Source organism: Marmota marmota, unplaced genomic scaffold (genome assembly GCF_001458135.2).
Source record: "Marmota marmota marmota unplaced genomic scaffold, marMar, whole genome shotgun sequence".
Classification (NCBI taxonomy): Eukaryota; Metazoa; Chordata; class Mammalia; order Rodentia; family Sciuridae; genus Marmota; species Marmota marmota.
This window is the reverse complement of record NW_025999897.1, coordinates 4634875-4657460: the sequence shown is the minus strand read 5'-3', so window position 1 is coordinate 4657460 and position 22586 is coordinate 4634875. Positions and strand designations below refer to the sequence as shown.

At 37.2% G+C, this 22586-nt stretch overlaps 2 protein-coding genes across 2 annotated transcripts in view; one reads left to right on the top strand and one right to left on the bottom strand.

Annotated features, from left to right (window-relative positions):
• Fam20a (FAM20A golgi associated secretory pathway pseudokinase) overlaps positions 1 to 6111 on the top strand; it is a 52522-nt gene extending 46411 nt beyond the window's left edge. Inside the window, exon 11 of the mRNA XM_015504858.2 lies at positions 516 to 6111. Within this exon, the coding sequence (XP_015360344.1) occupies positions 516 to 780 (265 nt within the window). The 3' untranslated portion in view covers positions 781 to 6111. The remainder of the gene's footprint in view (positions 1 to 515) is intronic.
• On the bottom strand, positions 5300 to 20055 carry Prkar1a (protein kinase cAMP-dependent type I regulatory subunit alpha). Its single transcript, XM_015504857.2, has 10 exons — positions 19873 to 20055; positions 14929 to 15099; positions 14074 to 14165; positions 13816 to 13877; positions 13014 to 13060; positions 12054 to 12212; positions 10480 to 10540; positions 9254 to 9375; positions 8130 to 8211; positions 5300 to 7720 (listed from the first exon to the last, which is right to left on the bottom strand). Exons 1-10 carry the CDS (start codon positions 20047 to 20049, stop codon positions 7548 to 7550), a joined length of 1146 nt encoding a protein of 381 aa, XP_015360343.1. The 5' UTR covers positions 20050 to 20055; the 3' UTR covers positions 5300 to 7547.
• Positions 20056 to 22586: the final 2531 nt, after the last annotated feature.

Below are 22586 nucleotides of genomic sequence, written 5' to 3'. Positions count from 1 at the left end.
GACAATTAAGCTGCCTGCCCAGAAGTCCAAGTCAGATTCCTGCATAAAAAGAGATAAAACTCCTGAGGATGGCCCCACCCCATTTTCATCCCTCTGATTTTAGAATCTGAGAAATAGTTAGCATGACCCATCTTGGAGGCTAGCTCTTGAAATGGCAGACAGCTTCATCATTTCACCTACTAGAAGCTTCTCCCATCAGCTTTAAGTCTCTTTAAAAAATCCTGTCACTTCAGTTTTGATTCCTTTAGCAACCTCAGCGCAAATGCGCACGGTCCAGCGTCAGCACGGGCGGTATTATGATTGTTACAGGCTGTTGACCAAAAGGCAATTGGGCAAAGGCGGACACCTTTTCTTCATTCCCTTTTGATGTGGTTTTCATTAACATGCTTGAGAAGGCACTGGGGGAGAAGGCTCTCAGAATATCAGCTGCAACAGCTATTCGGGGAATGGGCAGGTACAGACAAGGTATTTTCTTTGCCCTGACTTATTTGGCTCCTATGACTTTGCCTTTTCAGGATCAAAAAGAAAACACTCTTGCATCTGCAGCTGCTGGCCCAGGCCGACTACAGACTCAGCGATGTGATGCGGGAGTCTCTACTAGAAGACCAGCTGGCCCCCATCCTCACTGAACCGCACCTCCTGGCCCTGGACCGCAGACTCCAAATCATCCTCAAGACAGTGGGGGACTGCATAGAGGCCCATGGACAGCAGCGTGTCATAGCCGATGTCCCAGCACAGCAATCAGCCCGAGACTCTGGCCAGGCTAACCTGACAAGCTAAGGGCTGGAGAAGCACAAGCCAGCGGAGGGCTCTGGAGTGCAGACCACTGCGTCCTTACTTCCCTCTCCTCGTGCTGGAGGGCAAGTCTCAAGCTCAGGAAGAGGCAGGGCATGTTCTGAAACAGCAAGAGGGATCCACTGACCTGCTCTATAAGGTCACTTAAGATCCCTTCTATAGTGAATCGCCTTGGCTCCATCTTTCCCAGAAATCTCTAGCTCCATCAAGCCACAGACTATCTCCCCAGTGCTCTGGGCAACCTGCATATGACTCAGATCTGGAAGGTTTCTAGGCCCTGTTCCCAGGAAAGTTTTAACTGTACCAAGTCAAATAAAAGGACATCAAAGTGGATACCTGTCCTCCAGGTCCTTATTCTATCTACAAGTAAAGGATAATTCCTGGTCCAGACAAAACATCTTGCAGATCTCAAGCAGCCTCAAAATCTTCAGATAAGTAAGCCTCAAACCGGTTCAAACTAGACTTTACACCTTCTACTTACATTGTAGTCACTGTCCCTACTGAGCAGTCTTAGAGTAACTTCTCAGAATACTGTCACAAAAAGTAGAGTAAGAATTTGCTCTAAATACCAGAAAGAAGGTATTCCAGTGAGAGTATTCATTGTCAACTGAAATAACAATGTCAAGACTAGCAGGCAGTAACAATAGGAGGAATTGTGATGGAGGGAAAAGAGAGGTCTCCAAGGTCAGCATGGCATGGTCGGCTCGTCAGGTACTAGAGGAAGTCCTGGAGAGAGGAAGGACAAAGGCCAGGGCCTGCTGGACTGTCAGCCACAACCCTCCACCTTATGTCCCAGAACTGTCACCTATGAGACCCCCACAGGAACAGGGAGCCATCTGGAGGGATGAGGTCCTCTAGATACCCTCTCCTCCTGTACTGACTAAAAAAGAACTAAATCAAGTTTCTATCCCAAACCTCCTTGAAAGGATAGTAGGGATTCCCCGTCTCCTCCAATTCCCCCTATTGACTTGTTGACATCTCAAACTCCTGGAACTGGAGACATGTTTCTTATTCCATAATAACTGAAACCACAAATGACAGGAATGTATGCATTCTGCGGAGTGATTAGTCAACAAGCAAAAATAAATGATTCAGCAGATCAAATTCTCTTCCAATAAAGGTTGGAGGCTCAAACAGTCGAAGGGTGAGGGGAGTAGAGAACAAGATCAAGACTGCAATGTCCAAAGACAGCCCAACAAAAAGTCACAACAGGTACCACTGGCCCACGCTGATATTGCATACTGGTACCCTGCCCCTGAGCCTGTGGTTCCCCAAGTCCCCCCACATTACAGAAACAACACACAGGCTTCCCAACATACACACAACTCCCAGCCCCTCAGGAAAGAGAACCAAGGCTCAGAGAGATAACCACCCAGTTCGATGGCGTAGACCTATCCCATGTCTTCTTTCCACTGTAACACAAAACCCCAAATGCATCACAACCCATTTATGAAGTTGTGCTTAAAAAAATAGAAAAATAGCTCTTTTTTTTCTCCTTTTGTGGTGCTGGGGATCTTAATCCCAGAGACTGCCTCACGTGGGGTAGCCAAATGCAGCACAGGACTTCCCACTCCATCAGCTGTTTCTCCTACTTCAAGTCATTTTTTTCCCTAAGGAGGGACCAGGAATACATGAAAATATTCGGGGAAAGACCAAGAACAGCACAAAATGGTTGGGACTTCCAAACCAGAGGCTTAGGAAGGGTGAGTTTCAGCTCCATCCAATTCAGCTACTACTCTGACTACAAGTTAATTTTTGAAGGGTGTAGGATTTTGTGACCTACTATTCAAATTGAAAGTAGCAGAATTGAATTTGACCTTGATGAGGAGCTCTATGCCTTATTATTTACTCATCGTTAACATTCCATTGTTCCTTTTTTTTTTTTTTGGTACCAGGGATTGAACTCATGTTCACTCATCTACTGAGCCACATCCCCAGCCCTATTTTGCATTTTATTGAGAGGCCGGGCCTCACTTGGTTGGTTAGCACCTTTTGCAATTGCAGAGGCTGGCTTTGAATTCGATTCTCATGTCTCAGCCTCCCAAGCCACTAGGATTACAGGTGTGCGCCACCACACCCAGCTTCATTGTGTTTTTAACAACAAAATTAAGATCATTCATCAAAAATACCTAGAAATTCTATCAAATGGTATAAAAATGTCTCCACAGTATTAGTATTACTAGTATAGCTGAAGGCTGTGATAAGTTTTTTTTAGAAACCAGTGAGTCCTTCCCACTTGTTAGTTTGAACCACTGCTCAAGGCCCGATGAAACACTGTGAAAACTTTCCCTGTCACCACTGACAGAAGGATTGAAGATGGCCGTACAGTACAGGACTTGGTGATATAGGGGCTGGAGGCACCCTCTGCAGCCTTCTCAAAAACCAGGACAATCTGAGTCTGAAAATTACAAAACAGTCAATTCTCTTTATGTCCTATAAAGCCGCCTCTGATATAAATTAGCAAATACTGAAATCCTTCATTGCTCTACTGAGTTAGGTTTCCAGAGTTTACGTTCACACAGTTTTCAATGAATCAACTTATGATCTTGTTTTCTTGTTCAAGACACTTTATTCTGCTGAACTCTTTAACACTGCTTCACGGCCAACATCACTGCAACTCAGGCATGAACAAAGCTCATCTAATACACAGTATTTTCTAAGACACAGCACAGCCTTCTTGCCCTTAGGAACACTGGTCAGTCCAACAGCACTGCACTTGGGACCATTTCAAATACGAAAGTCATCAAGGAAAAGCACAAAACTGCAAAATGGCACTAAAAGGACCGACCAAACAAACAAAAAGACACAGCGTGACAACTGAAAGACTGAGCGTCCCCTTGTTCACCTTAGGGTGGGAAAATATTCACTGGAGATTCCAACTCTCCACTGCACTGCACAAGTCCTCAAATGACTGCAAAAGCACCGTGTACAGTGGCGGGTTACAAATAAATTTTAGCAACTAGGCATATCTGCAAACACAGAATCCATAAATGACTAAAAACAACTCATTTGGGATTAACATTTGGGATTAACAAAGATGATAAAAAAGCTCTCCATCTAGTGGAAACTTTTAGAAGCACAGAGCTACTTAGGCAAAATTGGTAGAACTTTCATTCAGAAAACAAGGAAAAAAAATTAGTGATTTTAGCTTTAGATGGAGTCATGATGCAGTCAAGAGTTCTGAAGTTATGTCAAGAAACAAATTTTAGCTATGTATACAACAATGCTGACTTCTATGGTAAAATCCCACAGTGTGAGAAGAGAGAAATTAGGATTCCCCCTTTTTAACTACAGCCTTTACTGATAGCTATTATGACAGACATCTTTGGGGACAAACTCAGTGGTTATCTAGCCATTGTTAGTTCCTTAATGTTGTTTCAGCTCATATAAAAATACATTGCCAGAGTCTAAACAAAGCACAAAAAAGGCCCAGCTATCAGTGGTTAGATATAAAGCAAAATTTAAAACAATCTGACATCATGCTACTTCAATTTTAAAATGTCAACACTTTAATATATTAAACAAAATGTGAGTCACCATGGGCCACTGTTACAGAGGGAAAATTAATCTATAACAAGGACAATCAACCCAAGCAAATTTTCTTTAGTTCTACTGTTGTGGCTCTGAAAGTTTCAACTCCAGCAGACTGGAAGAAGTGGGTATTGAACCTATACAAAGAGCACAGTGTTCTTCTGGGGCTGGGGATGTAGCTCAGCAGTAGAGTACTTGTCTAGTATGTGCAAGGCCCCAAGTTCAATCCCCAGCACTGCAAAAAATAATAATAAAAAAACCGAATTCCTGAGTGTGTTAGCTAGAAAAAGTTCTTCTAGGGGCTGAGATTGTGGCTCAGCAATAGAGTGCTCACCCAGCACGTGCGAGGCCCTGGGTTCGATCCTCAGCACCATTTTTGTTTAAAAAAATCATAATAAAAATAAACTGTTGGGTATCATTAGAATATTATAACATATAAAAATAAAGGTATTTAAAAAAAGTTCTTCTAGCACATCTCCAGCTTCACAGGATGTGAAGAGATAAGCACATTATACTAGTAAGTACAACTTAATCACCTCACTCCTCAAAAATCTAAGCTATAAGACTTTCTATAAAAACATCTCTAAGCAACTGCATATCTTAAATACAAACCAAAGATATGGTAATCCAGAAATGGTATTTCCCCCTTAGGTATGGGAAAGTTCTAAGGCCACAAAACTGATACTATCTTCAATAAACAGGAAATCTTTAATTTTTGATTGAATCTTTTCCTTCCATAACTTGGTGGGTAAATCTGTTACGTATCTGCTACCCTTTAAGCAAAGTTGAGATCCATTCTTTGATAGTCAAACTGAATTGGAAAGCTTGGAAAATAAACATGTTACTCTTTAAAAATAACGATCCCATAATTCACTTCCCCTTCTCATTCTCACCCACCAGAAACAGAGACTCTGGGGAAGGGACAGAGGAAGAAAAAAAGGAGAAAGTGAAGAAAAACTGATTCATTTAAGAATTTAAATTATTTAATCTCTTTTTATTACTTGACCTACTGTTAAGACAATCTATAACAAAAAGAATAGCATATATTAGCACACACAGTATCATCAGACAGGCAACCAGGAGGCAATACGAAATGGTCCTTTGGCCATCTATACTTCTAGAGCAGTAGATCTCATAAATTCACTCACCAAATCCTGAAATAATGATTCCTAAAACCCTGAATATCAACTACAACAAAATTATGCCAACTGTGATTTCTCACATACACTTAGATTGCACAAAGATAAAGCTTTAAATGTGAAAATTTTTCAATTCAGACTTATCTTAAAATGTCTAAGATCAAAAACTACAAAAGGGAGTAAACAGCAAGCCAAATGATTTGAGTAAAACTCACTTAGCAGTATCCATACCTAAATATACATGAACATGATTATGTACATATAAGAAACTGATTTTATGGCATTCTACATAATTCATTTAAGTACATTTTGGGCTTTTAAACAAAGATCAAAATCAAGCTTAAAGCTAATAAGAACATAATTTTTATTTTTAGTTTTTTTAAGTATAAAAAAGATAGCTAAACATAAAGTACAGAGCAGAAAACCTTCATTTAATACAGATTTTGGAAATTAAAAAATTTGTAACAAGGTGGCTTTCTATCCCACACTAACAAGTAAATAAAATTTCTTTCCCAGATTTATATTCCAAAGTTAGTAACAACCTAAAATTTGCAAAAAAACCAAAAAAAATCGATCATGTCCAATTTAAATTACCTGGGAAAAGGTAGGTGAAAGGATTATTAATCAAAACCAGTTGCACACAGATGGAAAACTGCTTGCAGTCACTCCCAAATATTACCCTACAATATACATAAATCACAATGAAAATAAAAGTGCCTACATTACAGAACTGTGAAATTTTGTTTAAAAAAATCATAATAAAAATAAACTGTTGGGTATCATTGGAATATTATAACACATAAGGCAGGAAAATACTGAATTACAGGTAAGACTCAAAACACAAGTTGACTTAAAGTAAAAATAAAAGGCTGCCAGAGAAATACAGGACAGGAAAGCAGGTCTTCCAGCAGAATGGCCTTTTAGACACACAGACATATCCCACCCCATCCCACCCCACCCAAAGTTCTAGCCAACATAAAAAGGAGGGGGTAAATGTGAAACCAAAGTACAAAACTTATTCCTAAACCTCACGCCCCAATGAATTTAGTGGGGGAAAATTCTCGACACTGAAATCTGTCCACCTGGTTCTTCTATTTAGCAACGTCACTTCATATTTCTGTGTGACATTATTTCCACCTGTATCTACTCTCAGCAAATCCAATCTCCTAGAATCAAGAGTCTACTGAACATAGGATATCATACTGGAGTCAAATGAAGAACATGTATTAACCAAAAACTCTTAAGTTAACAACTGAAAGTGTAGACCTCAAATTCTTATTTTCAATTCAGCATCTGATGTCAGTATTTGGCACTAGCTGGATAAATAAAATCTGTGAGCTGAGGCAGATGTAGTTAAATCTTAACCCAATATTTGTAGTCTATGGTTTGGTTTCAAATAAAGGCTGGTATAGACAGCCACACCTAAAAGTATTTCAGAGTTGGAAAAGAAACAGTAACAGGACACAAACAAAACCAGGCAAATTAGCTTGGCAAACAAAAATTCAGGTTAAGGGTGGGGGTCTGAACCAACTGTATCCATCTGATAATTAGCAAAAATGGGCATTTTTTTCACCTTAAACTAGTTTTAATTACAGGCAGATGTCTTTCTACGCTACTAAGATTTTTCTATATCCATTGTTCCTAATCCTTACAGCTTAATGAGAAACCATTTATTCTATAAAGAAATATAGCATATATGGCCACAGTCTAAATATACTTGACTGGAAAATTATGTCACAAAAAAATCTTGCACTGTTACATCATTACTCTATGGTAATTCATTGGTGCTGGGATCTGCCCTCACCAAAAAGCATGGCACTCACTGCCCAGTTTGAACACTAACACTGCACAGAGAGAAGCAGTAACAGCAAAGTCCACAGAACTCTTTCTATTTATTTGTGTTCGAGCATTCACTTAATGCTCCAAATTGAGAACGGTGCAATAAAAGCAATTTTTAATATAAAGAGACAAGAAGCTGCAATGCCAGTGGCCACTTGGCGCTGCAAATAGGGAAAATTAAGCAGTCTGCGTGAGTGAAGCATGAACTGGGGAAAGGAGAAAGGGAGGCACAGGAGGCAGGTTTCAGACAGACAGTGACACGAAACTGTTGTACTGCTGGATGTTTCGTTTGAGAATATCTGAGCATGGGCCAAGGACACGTTCAAATCGAGGTCGATCCAGCTTCACACACTTCAAGGGGCCACGTGCAACCACTGTAGCAGCACGAGGACGATTCATCAGTAGTGCAATTTCACCTGGAAGACAGAAAAGAGAAGGATAAAAGCAGGTTAACTTCTACAGAAAAACAAAACAAAAAAAAATCCTTTAAAAAGTACATTAATTAAAACAAATTTTAAAAAAATGTTTAAAGTGCACTTCTGAGAAAGAAAACAAAGATTTTGTTTTCCATTCAATTAAAAGCAGACACACATCTGCACATTATATAGATACACACACACACACACACACATATACATACACACACACCAATAATAGGTATGGGACAATAATTACTCAATTATTAACTGAGTAAAGAGCAAAATCTCACACTATTTCTCCGACAGGCAAAAGACTGCAATTTTAAAAGTTCAGGAGAAGACAAAATTATGAAATACTACACGTCTCACTGAAAGGTAACTCTAATTGTGAAGGAATCCAACATACCAAAATAATCAGAAGGCCCCAATCTTCCCACTTCAACAAACTCTTCATTTTCTGACCGACGTTGCAGCACAGCAGCCGACCCCTATAATACAATCACCAAAAAGCTAAGCAAATACTTTCTAACCCAGAGTGGGATCTTAAACACCCTGTGCAACTTTAGCTATTTTGCAAAACAGAGGGGAGAAAAGGATTTAGAGATAATCCAACTCATCTGTGTTCATAAGGTAAAAGATGACAGAAAAGTCAGTCACCATATGAACTTTGATTTCTATTTAACCATTATCCCCTGCTCAGAGCAAGGTACTGATCAAACTAAAATACTTAGGAATTCAGACTCTGGCAAACTGTAGTTTCACAAACTGTAGACAAACTCACTATTTTGTAAATAAGATTTTTTGGAATGCCACATCCACTCATTCACATTTCTAAGGCTGCTTTTGCACCATGACTACAGAGTTGAGCCTTTGAATCTGCTATTTGGATCTGTCTAGCAGGCAAGATTAACTGCTATATATTTCCCAGATTGTAAAGATATAAAACATATAAACTTTAGGAATTTAAATAATTACCTTTGATCCTTCTTTGTCAAATAGCCCAAACACTTGCATTTTAACAAGAACCACCCAGAGTTTTCAATTTGTTTTGCTAACTGTTGTAAGTTTTCAGTTTTTTATTTTTTAGGGTTTTCTTGGCTTGCATGGTAAAGAACAATTTGAGTAACCCTGGATTTGGCCACTCGAGTCTTGGGCCTTTCTAGAATTTTCCGACTCAAACTCTTAAAATGTAGTGGCCTTAAACAGAAATCAAACAACTGCATTCCAAATAAAAATTTAAAAATAATTTTTAAAAAATGATCTTCACACCTGGGCTAGTTAGGCCTCACAAACCACAATGAAACCATATACTACTTTATTTTTTGCAGTGCTGGGGATGGAACCCAGGGTCTCAGTCTCATAGATAATAGGCAAACACTCTACCACTGAGCTATATCTCAAGCCCCAAAAGATAATTTTTAAATAAAACTATCTGGTATTCTTAAAATCCAAAGGATAAACAAGAATTAATCCCCAGTTTCCCCTTTATGGCATACAACTTGGTAAGGAATCAAATGCAAAGTTCTTTACCTCTAAAATAATGAAGAACTCATCTCCTGGTTCTCCCTGCACCACAATCTTCTGTCCATCTTCAAACTGGACTGGTTCCAGTGCATCAGCTACAGTGAGACGTTCCCATTTGTCCAAAGACTCTGAAAGACAAGAATCAAAAAAATTCTACATTATTTGGTATTGCTAAATTTTTTGAAACAAAAACCAAGTGTACAGATATTCAAGCAAATATCCATGCCCATTCATCACCCCAGCAGTGTTTCAGATTAAACATGACAATGGCACATATCTTCAATTGCCTCTAGTCTCAGCAGGATTCTCATATACCTGCATATGACTCTTAGATTCTTACTTTTGTAATCATATTAATTTATATCAACACTATATCAAATGGCAAAGGAATAAGAAAAATGTGATCAGAAAGCAGTCCTTCATACTGCCATCAATGCAAATCAAACTTTCAATAGCAGTACCCAAATGTTTCACTATGCATAATTTTCCAAATTCAAATAACTTAATCCATTAATTTTCCAAAGTTCAAACAACTTAACAGTTGAATTTGTTTATGAAACCAACAAAGGGAGCCAGAAAATAACTTTTGCTCCCAAAGGTCAAACCAATATCCAAGATAAGAAGTAATATAATTATTTTAGAGGTCAAATAAGGAGGGAAAAAAAGTCAAATCCCTATAACAAAACAATGGCAAAGTCACCATTGCCTTTCCTAAAGACTAGGGTCTAACATCTCCCAGTCCACATAACAAAACTCAGGTAATATCTCCAGTTAATTTGCTTTACTCTAAATTTCAAATCTGTCATGTTTTCAGAGGATACCAACAAATGATACCTCATATTTCCACAAAGCAAATGCCTTCTTGGAAGTACATTCCAGAACCAATAAGCTCAATAACAAAATAAGAAGGAAGTCAGAGTGGGAATAACTAAATGTTCACATTCAGAAGGAGGACACCTTCAGCTTTTTCAGTTAGGAGGAAAGAGCCACATCCTTATTTTCAGAAAGCTTTTCCCACGTCTGATCATTTCTAATAAATGAGTTTGTCATACATTAGCAAATTCAACACACATTAGACTTTAATTTAGTCAAATCTTTGACACAAATAAAAATCTCATGTGCTTTCCCTTTCTGCTAGTAAAAAAAACATGAGTTAACTAGATTACTTTTTCTGAAATGTAATAGGTTCTGCTAAATATCTGACAGTACTCCATGCAATTTTAAAAACTCACCTAAAATAGACACTTTACTAAGGAACTCCTCATACATCTTTCGCTTTCTCAGTGTGCTTCCCTAAAAAAAAAAAAAGAAAAAGGAGTCATATCCCCAAAACATGAAGTCATCACACAATGTTGTGGAATAATATTGTTTAAAATATACTAAAAAGAAAAAAAAAAGCTTGCAGCAGTTGCCTCTTGATTTATGATCACTTCTCTGCATGCTGAAAACAGTAAGTGTTCAGTTACATTAAAAAGCTCAAAAAGCTCTTCATAGCTTGCTCCTAAAAGGCACAGGAGGTACACAGCACCACTAAGTAATGAAATGTCAAGTAAGCAAAAGCTCAGCTCTCCAAAAAACAACCAAGTGATATGAAAAACTATATCTGACTACACTCCCAGCCCAGAATCCTTCCCCACAGCTCCAATCTTGTAAACTGTGTTATTTATAGAGCAAAAATGAGAGAATGTCTCATAGCCCCAAATCAAGTTGTCTTATCTTAAAATTTGTTAAATATATCTGGAGGAAAGAGAAAAGGAAACACACTGTCCTTTATAACAAATTTTCCTAACGAAGCCAATTGCCTCAGCCCCACAACCTCCACCTATCAGAAAACATACATCTTGCACACACACACACACACACATATACATATACACACAGTCTGTCCCTCCATGTTATCCACAGGTACTGAACCCAGAAATCCAACAAACTTCAGATCCAACAAAAACCAGAATTATTTCTTGTCAATATTCCCTTAACAATACAGTATAACAACTACTCACACAGCTTTTATTTTGCATTAGGTATTATCTAATCAAGAGATGACTTAGAGTGTTAGGGTGTGCATGTTTTATGCAAACACTATGCCATTTTATAAAAAGGTACTTGAGTATTCGTCAATTCTGGTATCCACAGCGGGAAAATAGAAACACAAAGTATATTTCAAAGTACATGAACATATCCCAAACATACAAAAAAACTTCAAAGTACACAAGACTGCAAACTTTCAAATAGCCAGATGAACACTACAGAAATTTAAGAAAACTATTTAGAACAGCCAATGCTATTAGCTGGGACTTAACCACCAAAACTACTCTACAAACTTATCACAAAGTTCTCAAAAACTCATTAACTGTATCAGCAGACTGTCCCAATGGTTTTATTACTTTGTTCTCTCCAAGAGGAGACATGTCACATGCATTTCTGATAACCAACTTTCAGTTTAGAGAAGCCACTTATTTCTGAATGGCCTAATTTTATGCATTTCAAAGCAGCCAATCTATGGTGGGCAAGATGAGGTAAATCAAGAAGCATCTGTTGGCAAATGGGCAGATTTCTAAATATGAGAAGACCATTACATATACATCACATTCTGATTCCCACGTGATTTCTGGCCTTAATTTATTTTTGTTCTAAAAAATGACTGCCTCAAAAGGCATAATGAGTGATGCTAAACTGGGATTAATACAAAACATTCAATCATTAAAAGAAAAGAACATCTCATTTTTAACTTTGTGACATTATGCAAACATTAGTTACATAGATCAGAATTCTAAATCACACTCCAAAAACCATCATTTCTTACCATAAGGATTCTTCTATAGCTGTCTCGGTCAATACCCCAGAGTTTCACATTTGTCTTTGCTTTGACAGTGGCTGCTCTAGGTGTTCCATAAATCAAAGCAAGTTCTCCAAAGCTCCCTCCTTCACCAACACTGGTTGCCCATTCATTGTTGACATAGACCTAAAATGCAAATGACTATTAAGTTTTCTCTTTGTATAGATACAAACATGTTAAAACTTTTAGACCTTTTTAAAAAGTCAGAATCCCGAATTTATTTTTAAAACAGAATATTTTATTTCTCAGAACACAGCACAGCAAAATAGATGACCTCTGACAACGAGTTAAATGAGCTACTATGTGGTATGAAAAAGATATTCCATAGAGATGATGATGAAATAAGGTCAGTCAAGCATTAATACCAATGACACACGTTTACTATGTACTAGGCTGAGCACTGCATTAAGCATTTTACTTCTATCAAGTCACTGAATTTTCTAATAAAACTACAAGGTTCGATGCTTTTTTTATTGCTATTTCATTTATAAAGAAAACTTACAGAATTAAGAAAGCTGTGTTAAGTTTTATAGCTAATGGCTAGGTTTAGACTCCTTTACATCCGTCTACCCTTCCACAGCATGCACAGACTTATTAATCACTAACCCAGAAGTCAGTAACTGCATATCTAGTCAGAAAAATTACCCTTAAAGATACTGTATCAGGGATAGAGCTCAGTGACAGAGCACTTGCCTAGCACACGAGGCATTGGGTTGTATCCTTAGAATGGCATACAAAAATAAGTAAATAAAATAAGAGCATATTAAAAAAAAAAAGTTACTGTGTCAAAAAATACTTGGTAAAAGGTAATGGAATATAATACACAATACAAGCCCCTGAGAAACACTATGCTTAGTGCTTAGAAGTAATAATACAAGATTATTAAGGTAAGATTATCAACATAGTTTTGCCATTATTAAATCTTACATCCATCTCTCCTTGATCAATCACATAGAAATTATCCCCTTCATCGCCTAAAAGAGAGTAAAAGATTCAGAATCATATCCCAAATTAAAAAAACAAATTGAAACGATCAAATTAATATAAAATAAACTCATTTTATAATGAGGCTATAAAAACAGTATGTTAAATTTAACACGATCTTTTAGAAAAAAAATTCAGCAACAGAAGCCATAAAATTAAAAGTCATAGAACTGATCAATTTTGTTTAGTCTAATTTTATGGTGAAGAATACCTTCTAAAAAGGTAACTAGAGAAAGCCACATATGTGTACAAAGTTATTAACTTTTATGTTATCTATATCACAAGAAACAACACAAATAGTTAACAGAACATATCAAGACTGTCATGAAACGGGAAAATATATGGTTTATGAAGACCCATGAAACTATCAAGAATAAATAAAAATATAAGTGGTTTTGTTCCATTTTTTACTATAAAAGTGCCTAATAATCAGCATAAAGGACACAGGAGATATATATATTGTTCTAAAGTTCCATGACATTCAAAATAAAACAGCATTTCCTTTAACAATTATTATAAATAAAATTATACCTGAAATATTAATGCCTTAGAAAAAGCTTTCTGTTTAGCTTAAATTTTTATCAAAAAAAAGAGAAGAAAAAGGGTAAAGAATAATCTAACAACATAATGGGGGGAAATGGTAGGCACAAAGAGGGAAACAAACTCAAAATAAACAAAACCAATTCTCCAGTCTCTCCTATCCTCCCATAACCATACTGCATGTCACAAAAACAGCAGTCCTTACCTTGCTGAATAACAGTCTCTCCAGCAATAAAGGAGACTGGAAACATGGCATCAAAAATATCACTGCAAGAGAGAGAAGTCCTAGTGTAAGATTTCACAGGTCTCTTCCGTGATTTCCAATGTTAACCTTAGAATTAAAGCTTCCAGATTTTCAGCCCTGATTGTCATTTGGCCTTAAAACTTACAATGATAAGAGTTTGGGACATATGAGATAAATGACATACTGAAAAAATATTCTTAACAAAGAAGATATACCTACCTTCTCTCATTATCATCAAGATGTGAAAACAGCACATTCTTTTCAATGGCTTTAGCTAAAGCAGCCATTGTCTTATAATCTTTTGGTATAACCTAGAAAAGAGTCAAAGGACAAATAACAATTCCATAAACAAAAAAACACTTAATGTTTGCAACTTACATTTCAATTAAATGTCAAGCCACATTAGAGTATTTAAACAAGACAGTTTTGAGTTAAATATTTTCACTGTGGGCACATTCTTACTATCTTTGATTCAGGAAGTACTCAACAAATATTGACTACTTAATCCCCTTGCCTACAGCCAGGCTTGGATTTAAAAGCCAGTACTTGGTTCCTAGTTAAAAACTAAACAAACCAAAATTACCTTGACCGAGGTCATTATTCTAAGACAAAACTAAGTATCCTATAACAATCATTGTGTTTCACAAGGCCCAAGCACATGCAATTGTTCCCACTGGAGACTAATAGCATAATACAAAATGGCTGGCTGGCTGTGAGAACTAAAAGATTAGGACAAATGAAGCTTGTTGGATACAAGGTTAAAAGCTACAATATGAATTATGGAGTATCAGAAAACTGAGAACATGATTCAAGAGAAAAAGGAATACCTCTTGATTCGACTGCAAAACAACTGCATGGAAATGACCAACCCCCAAATGTAATTATTCCTTGGGTTATAATCACTGGTTATTTCCTTTGACAGCAGACTATTATAGAAACCTGTTCTCTGATACCAAGTAACTGTATTTTTGTAATTAACTATTTGAAAATGTACATTCACGCATCAAAGGAAACTAGATGACCACCAAGTGGACCCCCAAAACATTTCCCTAATGTTTAGATATCAAAAACTACCTTTCTAACATAAGACGCAGCATCTTCCTCTGTGTAGACTTCAGCACTGATAGCCCCACGTCGCCGCCGACCTTTAACCACTGGATTGGGGGGAGGAGGAGAGATTTCTTCCTCCCTTGAGTCTGTGCGGGTGCCTGCTTTCTGCAGATTCTGAATCTGTTTTGCCTCCTCCTGAAAGAAATGAGGGTTTATAAAATGAGACACTTCAGCATATAAAGTTGGTATTCTTATAATCCAGTGTCAGTCCATCTCAGGGACATCAAGTCTCTTCTTGTACCAATGTAAATTAAGAGGAAATGGTCAATTCCAAATAGGAAAAAAACAAAGTTTAAAAAGAAAAACTCTCCACAGACTGTTTCTCAGATGATAATAGATGGCATGCTTTATTAATGGACAAAAGCCATATGTTCAAGGACATATAGAAGTAAAAAATTAGATCTCCAAGATTACTGATTCATGATGAACATAAAAGCAATGTATCAGAAAACAAAATCCTGGGAATTAGGCTTTTTGTTTTCTACTGCAAACAGTAAGAAATAACTTCCCCTTTCCAAGCATGTTATCCAGTAACAATAATTCTGGCTCACCAAAGTAACCCAAGAATGTCTAGACTACTATTTCATTAATTCTGCATTTTCTGGATCGGCCATACCACACCCTATACAAAGCAATGGGATACACAAACCAACTGGAGAGGGTCCTGAGCCTGCAGAATTCACATCTAGCCTGGGTCCCAAATATAAACAAATAATGAGAGGGTTGTGATGGTAACAAGAATTTAAATAAGAACCAGCCCAGCGATACTTCTCCAGCAGAGCTAGAAGCACTCTTTATTAGCAGGGTTTATATTTGATTATCTGCTTGTAAAAACTACTTATTGAACCAATTCATGTAAAACTGAAATCAACAATTAAACGGTTTTTTTCAAATCTAGAATTTGGGGTAAAATTGGGAGTTCATAACCAACTTGAATCTAATGTATGAAATATGATACGTCAAGAGCTTTATAATGTTTTGAACAACCAATAAAAAAAATAAAAAAATAAAAATAAAAACAGTATTAAAAAAAAAAAAAGAGTTATATTTTGTCATTTGGTCAGCTCTCTAATTGCTTAATAGACATTCTCAGAAGGGAAGGTTCTTTTAGTGCTATGGGATTTAATCGTGAAAATAAATAAATAAAGGAATGGGAAGGAAAAGAAAAAAAAAAAAAAAAGAAATTCCTCAGTAGAGAATTATTATGCCTGAAATAAGAGTAAAAGAATGTGTTATCTTATACTTTCTCATTCATTTGACCCATTCTACATTGTTTTTCTAAACCATCTTAAAAATTCTAAGAGAACTTTGCATTTAATGATTACTGTAGGAAAAAAATTTGATTAAAAAAATCCATTTTTGTTGTTGTTGCTATTGTTTTTTGTTGTTTTTGTGCACAGTCCTCACCCAAATGTTCGCATCGAGATAAATACAAGAATCCTAAATGTGCAGCAAGCAAATCTAGAACCATATCCATGAAGGGGTTAGTAGTGTTCATTTCTATTAGTAGAGCCATGTCTGTTTTTTATAGCAAAATTTTATCCTTATCTTCTCACTTCTCGGATTTTCTAATTTTCCGAGAGAGAAAAAAACAATATTTTTGTTCATAATTATAAATATATTTACCTTTTGACTCAGCAATCTAGTAATTCTGCTTCCAGAAATTTATTCTAAGATATACACATGTGAAAAAATGATACATACATTATTTAATTAGTTTTTTTAAGAGTGAAACACTGGAAACAACCAAAATAGTTATAACCAGGGATGAGTAAACATAATAGCCAGACAGTGGCTCATTCCACATGTGTTGGAAAAGATGTTCCTTTCATGTATAAATTTGTCTATAAATGCCATATATTACCTCCAGAACACTGGCCACACCCAAGAAAGGCAATGGTGTGGGAAGCAGACCTCTTATTGCTGTGCCTTTTTATTGTGAACTGCATGTGAACATGTGACCTATTTATGTATTTTTTAGAAAACTCACTTCATTTTCATTCTGGAACTTCCAGTGACTAATAAGGCTTTCCTATTCCATATCAACATAGAACTATGAAACTCAGGTCCCAAGTGTAAAGAGTATAAACGAAAACATAAATTCAACTTCCCCAAATCTGTCATTGACATTACACAAAAGTTTAATGAAAAAATTCACAAAGGACATCTTATTAGGATGTATCCTACTTAAATAAATTTTTAAGATAATTCTGAAGTAACCAAAAACAATTTGATTTTAATACTGCCTTGGATTCTGGTGAACTATAAAACAGCAATCTGAATATAACCTATTTTGTTTGACAAGTCAGAGCCGTTACTGGAATCATCAATTTCTAGCATGTACTGTGATACAATTTTATATCCTTACCCTTGCTGTTATTCACAGCTTGTTAGCTCTTTAGCTTATTAAAACAAAAAATAAAAAACTCCCAGCCTACTTTCTGGTTAATCTTGTTGACTCTTCTGCATTATATTCTGCATTATGTTTTTAACTCCAACCACTTAATGTTTTCACAACTGTTTGTCTTCTCCCTGCCCTTGCCATTCTTCTCTGTAGATTAAGTAAACTTGCCACCCCACACACTTGAGGCTAGGCCATATGACTTGCTTTAGTCATGGAATGTAAGTGGACATGCCATAGCATGCACGCTAATGTGGTTTGGCTCAGCCCACCTTGAGCTTCTGTCCCTTCTCTGCCTTGAGAACGGAATGCCCTATATAGTGACTGTTTCTTCCACTCAGCCCCAGAACAAAATACACGAAGTAGAGAAGACAAGACAGGCTGAGCCCAAAAGAGCTACACATGACCAATATATACAGTCTGTTGTAGTAAGCCACTGAAATTTGGGGATTTTATGTTGCTGCAGCAAAAGCTGACCACTACACTGTATGATCATAACCAAGTTTTACCAGCTGTCTCTATAAAATGGTAATGCTCATATATATCACACATTTGCGATACTGAATATTTATGTATATAAAATGTTTCACACAGTATCTGGCACACAGGAGGCCCTCAAAAGGCAATAGTTTAATTCCTCTTATCAACAAGACAGGGAAGTTCTATAATAAATACAAACATGAAAGAGAACTCAAATTCCAGACAATAGTCTGAATTAAAACGCAGAAGCTTTCAATAGGCCCAAACTGTGGGAGTTTTTTGGTACATTTCTTATGGAAGAGCTGGAAGATTCCAGAAACATAACTCCTGGGTAACTGGGAAGGAGGTGAAGAGAATGTGACTAGTATTTTAAGACATAAAAATTAACATGATATATGGAACAATGGACTATTAAAAAGTGGATAATCTAGGTACTTGAAAGTCTAGGAAAATATATTTAACCCTGGGTAAAAGAATGCATGTTAGTCAAAGACCCTTGAGTTACAGGAAGAAAAGTGTTAAAATGTAACTTTTATTAGATTTTTTTTAAAGACCAATACATAGCAAAGCTAAAAATCCCAAAGAAAGTACCCTAATAATTACTTGTTTCTTCCTTCCACCTTGATTAGTCCTTAAAGAGTCCTGTGGTAAACACAGGCTTTGTACCTAGCACCACACATTCAACACTCCCTAAAAAAAGATACACACTTAATGTCTCACTAGCTTAATCCCCTCATTTCATGATTTCTATTGATGTCCAAAGAAGAGGGATCGCCTTACAGTGACCCATTTCAGAACCAGATCTCCAGGAACGCACTTGATTTCAAAACAGGGAACATTTGTGACCTGGCTCCACAGTAGTTTCATTATTTGGAAATTTCTCTTATTTAATAAGAGCAAACCAGAATTTCTATTACAATTTCAAGTTAGCAGGGCTACATTCATAGTGACTGGTTAATAGTTGTGTTCTGTTTAATTAAAAATGATTAGAATAATTAAAGTCTAATCATGGTATTAAACATCAACCTGTTAGTTTTTAAGGAGTGTAGAAAATACTTGTTCACTGAACTACCCAAACATGTTTTAAATCTTAAAACATGAATTACACTGGTAAAAAATGGCCCAAACAAATAAGGCAGATATTTCTATTATACAGTTAAGTAATTATATACATTTAAAAAATCACAATTGATTCATGACCATTATGAACCACTTCAAAACTTCAATATGCATAAGAAAACCTGTAAATTTATCCCAGAGTTAAAAATGCAAATCAAATAAAATACTCAAAACACTTGGTAATACAGACTTTTTTTCATTCATCATCTTGAAGAAAGTGAACTGAAGCACTGTCCTTGATGCAAAATTATTTTGATAAGAAAAGCATCTATCATATACATAGGTCACAATAACATACACACAAGAGTAAACAACCAAGAAATAACTAGAATATTTTTTCCAGAAAAAGAAGTCCTAATCAAAACTATAAAGGAATAAACTTTTGACAACCTTCCATCTTGTATCTGCATTCTAGTTAATTCATCCAACATATACTCTATAGTAAACCAAACCATTAATTTAGAATTTCTGATAAATCTATCACAAACTAGACTCAATCAATTTATTACCTGAGTTCTAAAATGTGGGGTAAGGTTTATTAAGGTTACCTGCTTTGCTGAAGAAAAATATTGACTGCCTTCGAGTACTTCAGAATTTCTCAAGTCATAATAATTGCTGTACTAAAGATTGGTTCTGTTACAGTCAGAACTACTAATTAAACCAGGTTACAAGGAACGAAGTTTGGAAATCCTTTACCATTCAAATAAACAGCAAAAGATTCATTTTCTGATTAAACTCTACCAGTTACGAATTTAAAACTTACTACAAATGTCTTCACTGCATTTCTTAATTTTAGACTTATTCGGTCAAACTTCCTTTTCTTCCAAAAGGTACAAATGAGCAACATTCTTAAGCATTATAACATTTAACATTTATTAGACTCATCATAGCATCTCCCATATTTTTACCTTCTCCAATTTCTCAAAGTATTCCCTAAGGAATGCCATGGGTCTCTCAGGTCGAGCAGTACACAACTGCACAATAGAATCCTTGAGCAGCGCCTGAATGTTGTGCTTCTGCACGTAGAGTTCACATTCCCGGAGACTACGCTCCTCCTCACTGGCAGTAGTACTACCAGACGCCATGATTTTCTGCAACAAAAAGCACACATATGCTTGGGTAAACTATGAAGCACAAACACCAGTTTGGCCTTTGATTTCTTAAATCCATTAGGCAACTGACTGATTCATGGAAACTTTTTCTCCTCACTAGATTGTTTTTAAACAGGGACTAGGGTACAAAATATGTACAGAATTTGCATTCTTCCAAATAAGTATTTCATTTAGTTGCTGCTGTAGTATCTGGGCTCTATAGGCCACAATGAAAGGCAATATTCTCAAGCTCCCCGGAGGGGGTATGAGCCACTATCCCCTGCAGAGGCAGGCTGCTGAGAAGCCAGTCCCTTCAGGGAATTTCATTCAGTTCTCTCCCTGCAAAGAAATCATGATGACGTGGGAAATGTGTAAATGGTAAACAGGACAGAGAATTACAAGGGCATTGCTAACATTACAAGCTGACAAGAGTTAGCTGTAAGTGAAAACAAGGAAGCACAATAAAGAACATCTGATAATGTCTTTATGGTAGCTCCCATCTAGTTCCTATCCCATGGAGAAATATGTCCTGATGTCACACAGCAAACCACTAGAGGGAAGGATCTGATTAACTATTAGTGTAATCAAAATTTTTTAAAACACAGAAGAAACCTCAGTTAGGTTTTAAAAGCAGTCTTTCATTATAGAATATTTTACCAGATTCCAGTCCTATATAATATATTTGGCAGTGGTAAAAAGGGGAAAATCCTTAGTTGGGGGGTGGAAAATTCTTACCAAGTATACTATAAAAAGTTTGGACAGAAAATTGTCAAAACGTTTTCTTTATCTGAATAAAAAATATAAAAACAGTTAAGATTTTCAAGCTTACATGATGATTCAATATATAAAACTGCATTTAATGGATTTCAGAGGACTCAATCTGCCTTGACGTGAAGAAAATAGAAGTGTAATAATGACTAGGTAACCTTACCCTAGAATTAAAAACAGTAATTTAACAGTGTCATTCACACAGTTTTCCCTCCAACTACTAATCATGAAGCAATTAAGACTGTTCCCCTCTACTCTGCAACTAAATACAATACTAATCAAACTTTTCAAATTATAAAGCACACAAAACAACCAAGATAAAACTATAAGTTTAAAAGAAATACCAGAGGAAGAGCTATTCTAAAGTGCCAGTGTTACTCATTTTGTTTTGACAACTTATGTGATAAGTCATTACAAGTAGACTAATTAAGAGACCATGAGAAAGTTTGTGGCTCCATGACAAGCATACAGCTTAGAAGCCACGGGGAAAGAATCATGCTGCTACTTCAGAAATAAACACACACAAATAAATGTTTACTTACTATAGAATATATTTATACTGGCTACTTTTCCAGATCAAGTAATCATAAGAGTGGAAAATCCACTTCAGTAGAATTCTCTGCTTTTCAAATGGTACTGAAGGCCACCAAGAACAATAATAAATCAGATCTTTTACATTTCAAAGTAGTCTTCAGTCATATTAATACACACATTCAAGTCAACAGAGAAATCCTTCTAAGATCTGGTAAAAACGACAGAATTGTGCCTAGAGAGTGAAAGTGTCTTTGTTTGAAACAAACTAATGTTTATCACAAAGACCAAAAGGAAGAATCTGGTGACGGATAGTAGGTGAACAAAACTGACCCAACACTAATACGGTCGCCCTGTGACCTCAGAATACCCAAATTCCAAGGCCTTTTAACATATTTCATCAACTCTACCTGGATTAATTCTGTCTTTGTACTTATTTATCCAAGAGTCCAGGAACTTAGTTTCTTCCCTTCCCCAAAAATTATTTAACCATTTAAAACTGTCAAGAACCTTACAGCTGTTCACAAGAAAATACTCAGATTCTTTCTTTAGGAAAGTGGACTGTGTTAAGATTCTGTTTCGGAAGGATCACATGTAAGCAGAGGCTGTTCCCCACTCCAGGCGCTGCCCGGGGGCTGCCAGGAAATACCTCCTTGGGGTCATCTCGAGGAACCGTGGGCTGGCTTTTCCCTGCTGGCTCGGGAACCCCTGCGGGACACAGGCCCTGGCTGCAGGGGTTAACAGGCACCGCGCATTTTCGAGAGGACAGCAAAGTGCCCTTCAATCCCTCAGGCCACGGTCATGACCACACAACGAAGGGAGTCGACCCCCATCCTGGGCGGGTGGGAAGGCCTCCGCGATGGCGAGGAGGCCTGGGGTGGGAGGATCGGGGAAGGAGAGGCAGTGACGCGGACAAAGGGAAGCTGAGGAGCCAGACCCAGATCGCCGCGCGGGGGCGGGGGGACGACAGCCCCGCCGAGGAGAGGGAAACGGATCGCTGGAAACGGCTACAAGGGAAGGGTGGACACGAGAATTCCTGCCGGGCCTCGAGATCGGCCGAAACCGGCGGGGAAAACGACGGCGGATTCTGGTAAAACGGAGCTGTTGTCCTTCAGGAAATGGGGGAGGGCGTGCGAGAAGGCCGCGGCGCGCGGGGGCGGGGACGGCAGGGCCGCCGAGGACCTGGGCCGCGGACGGCCGCGGCGGGAGGGCAGCGGCTGGACGCCCCACAC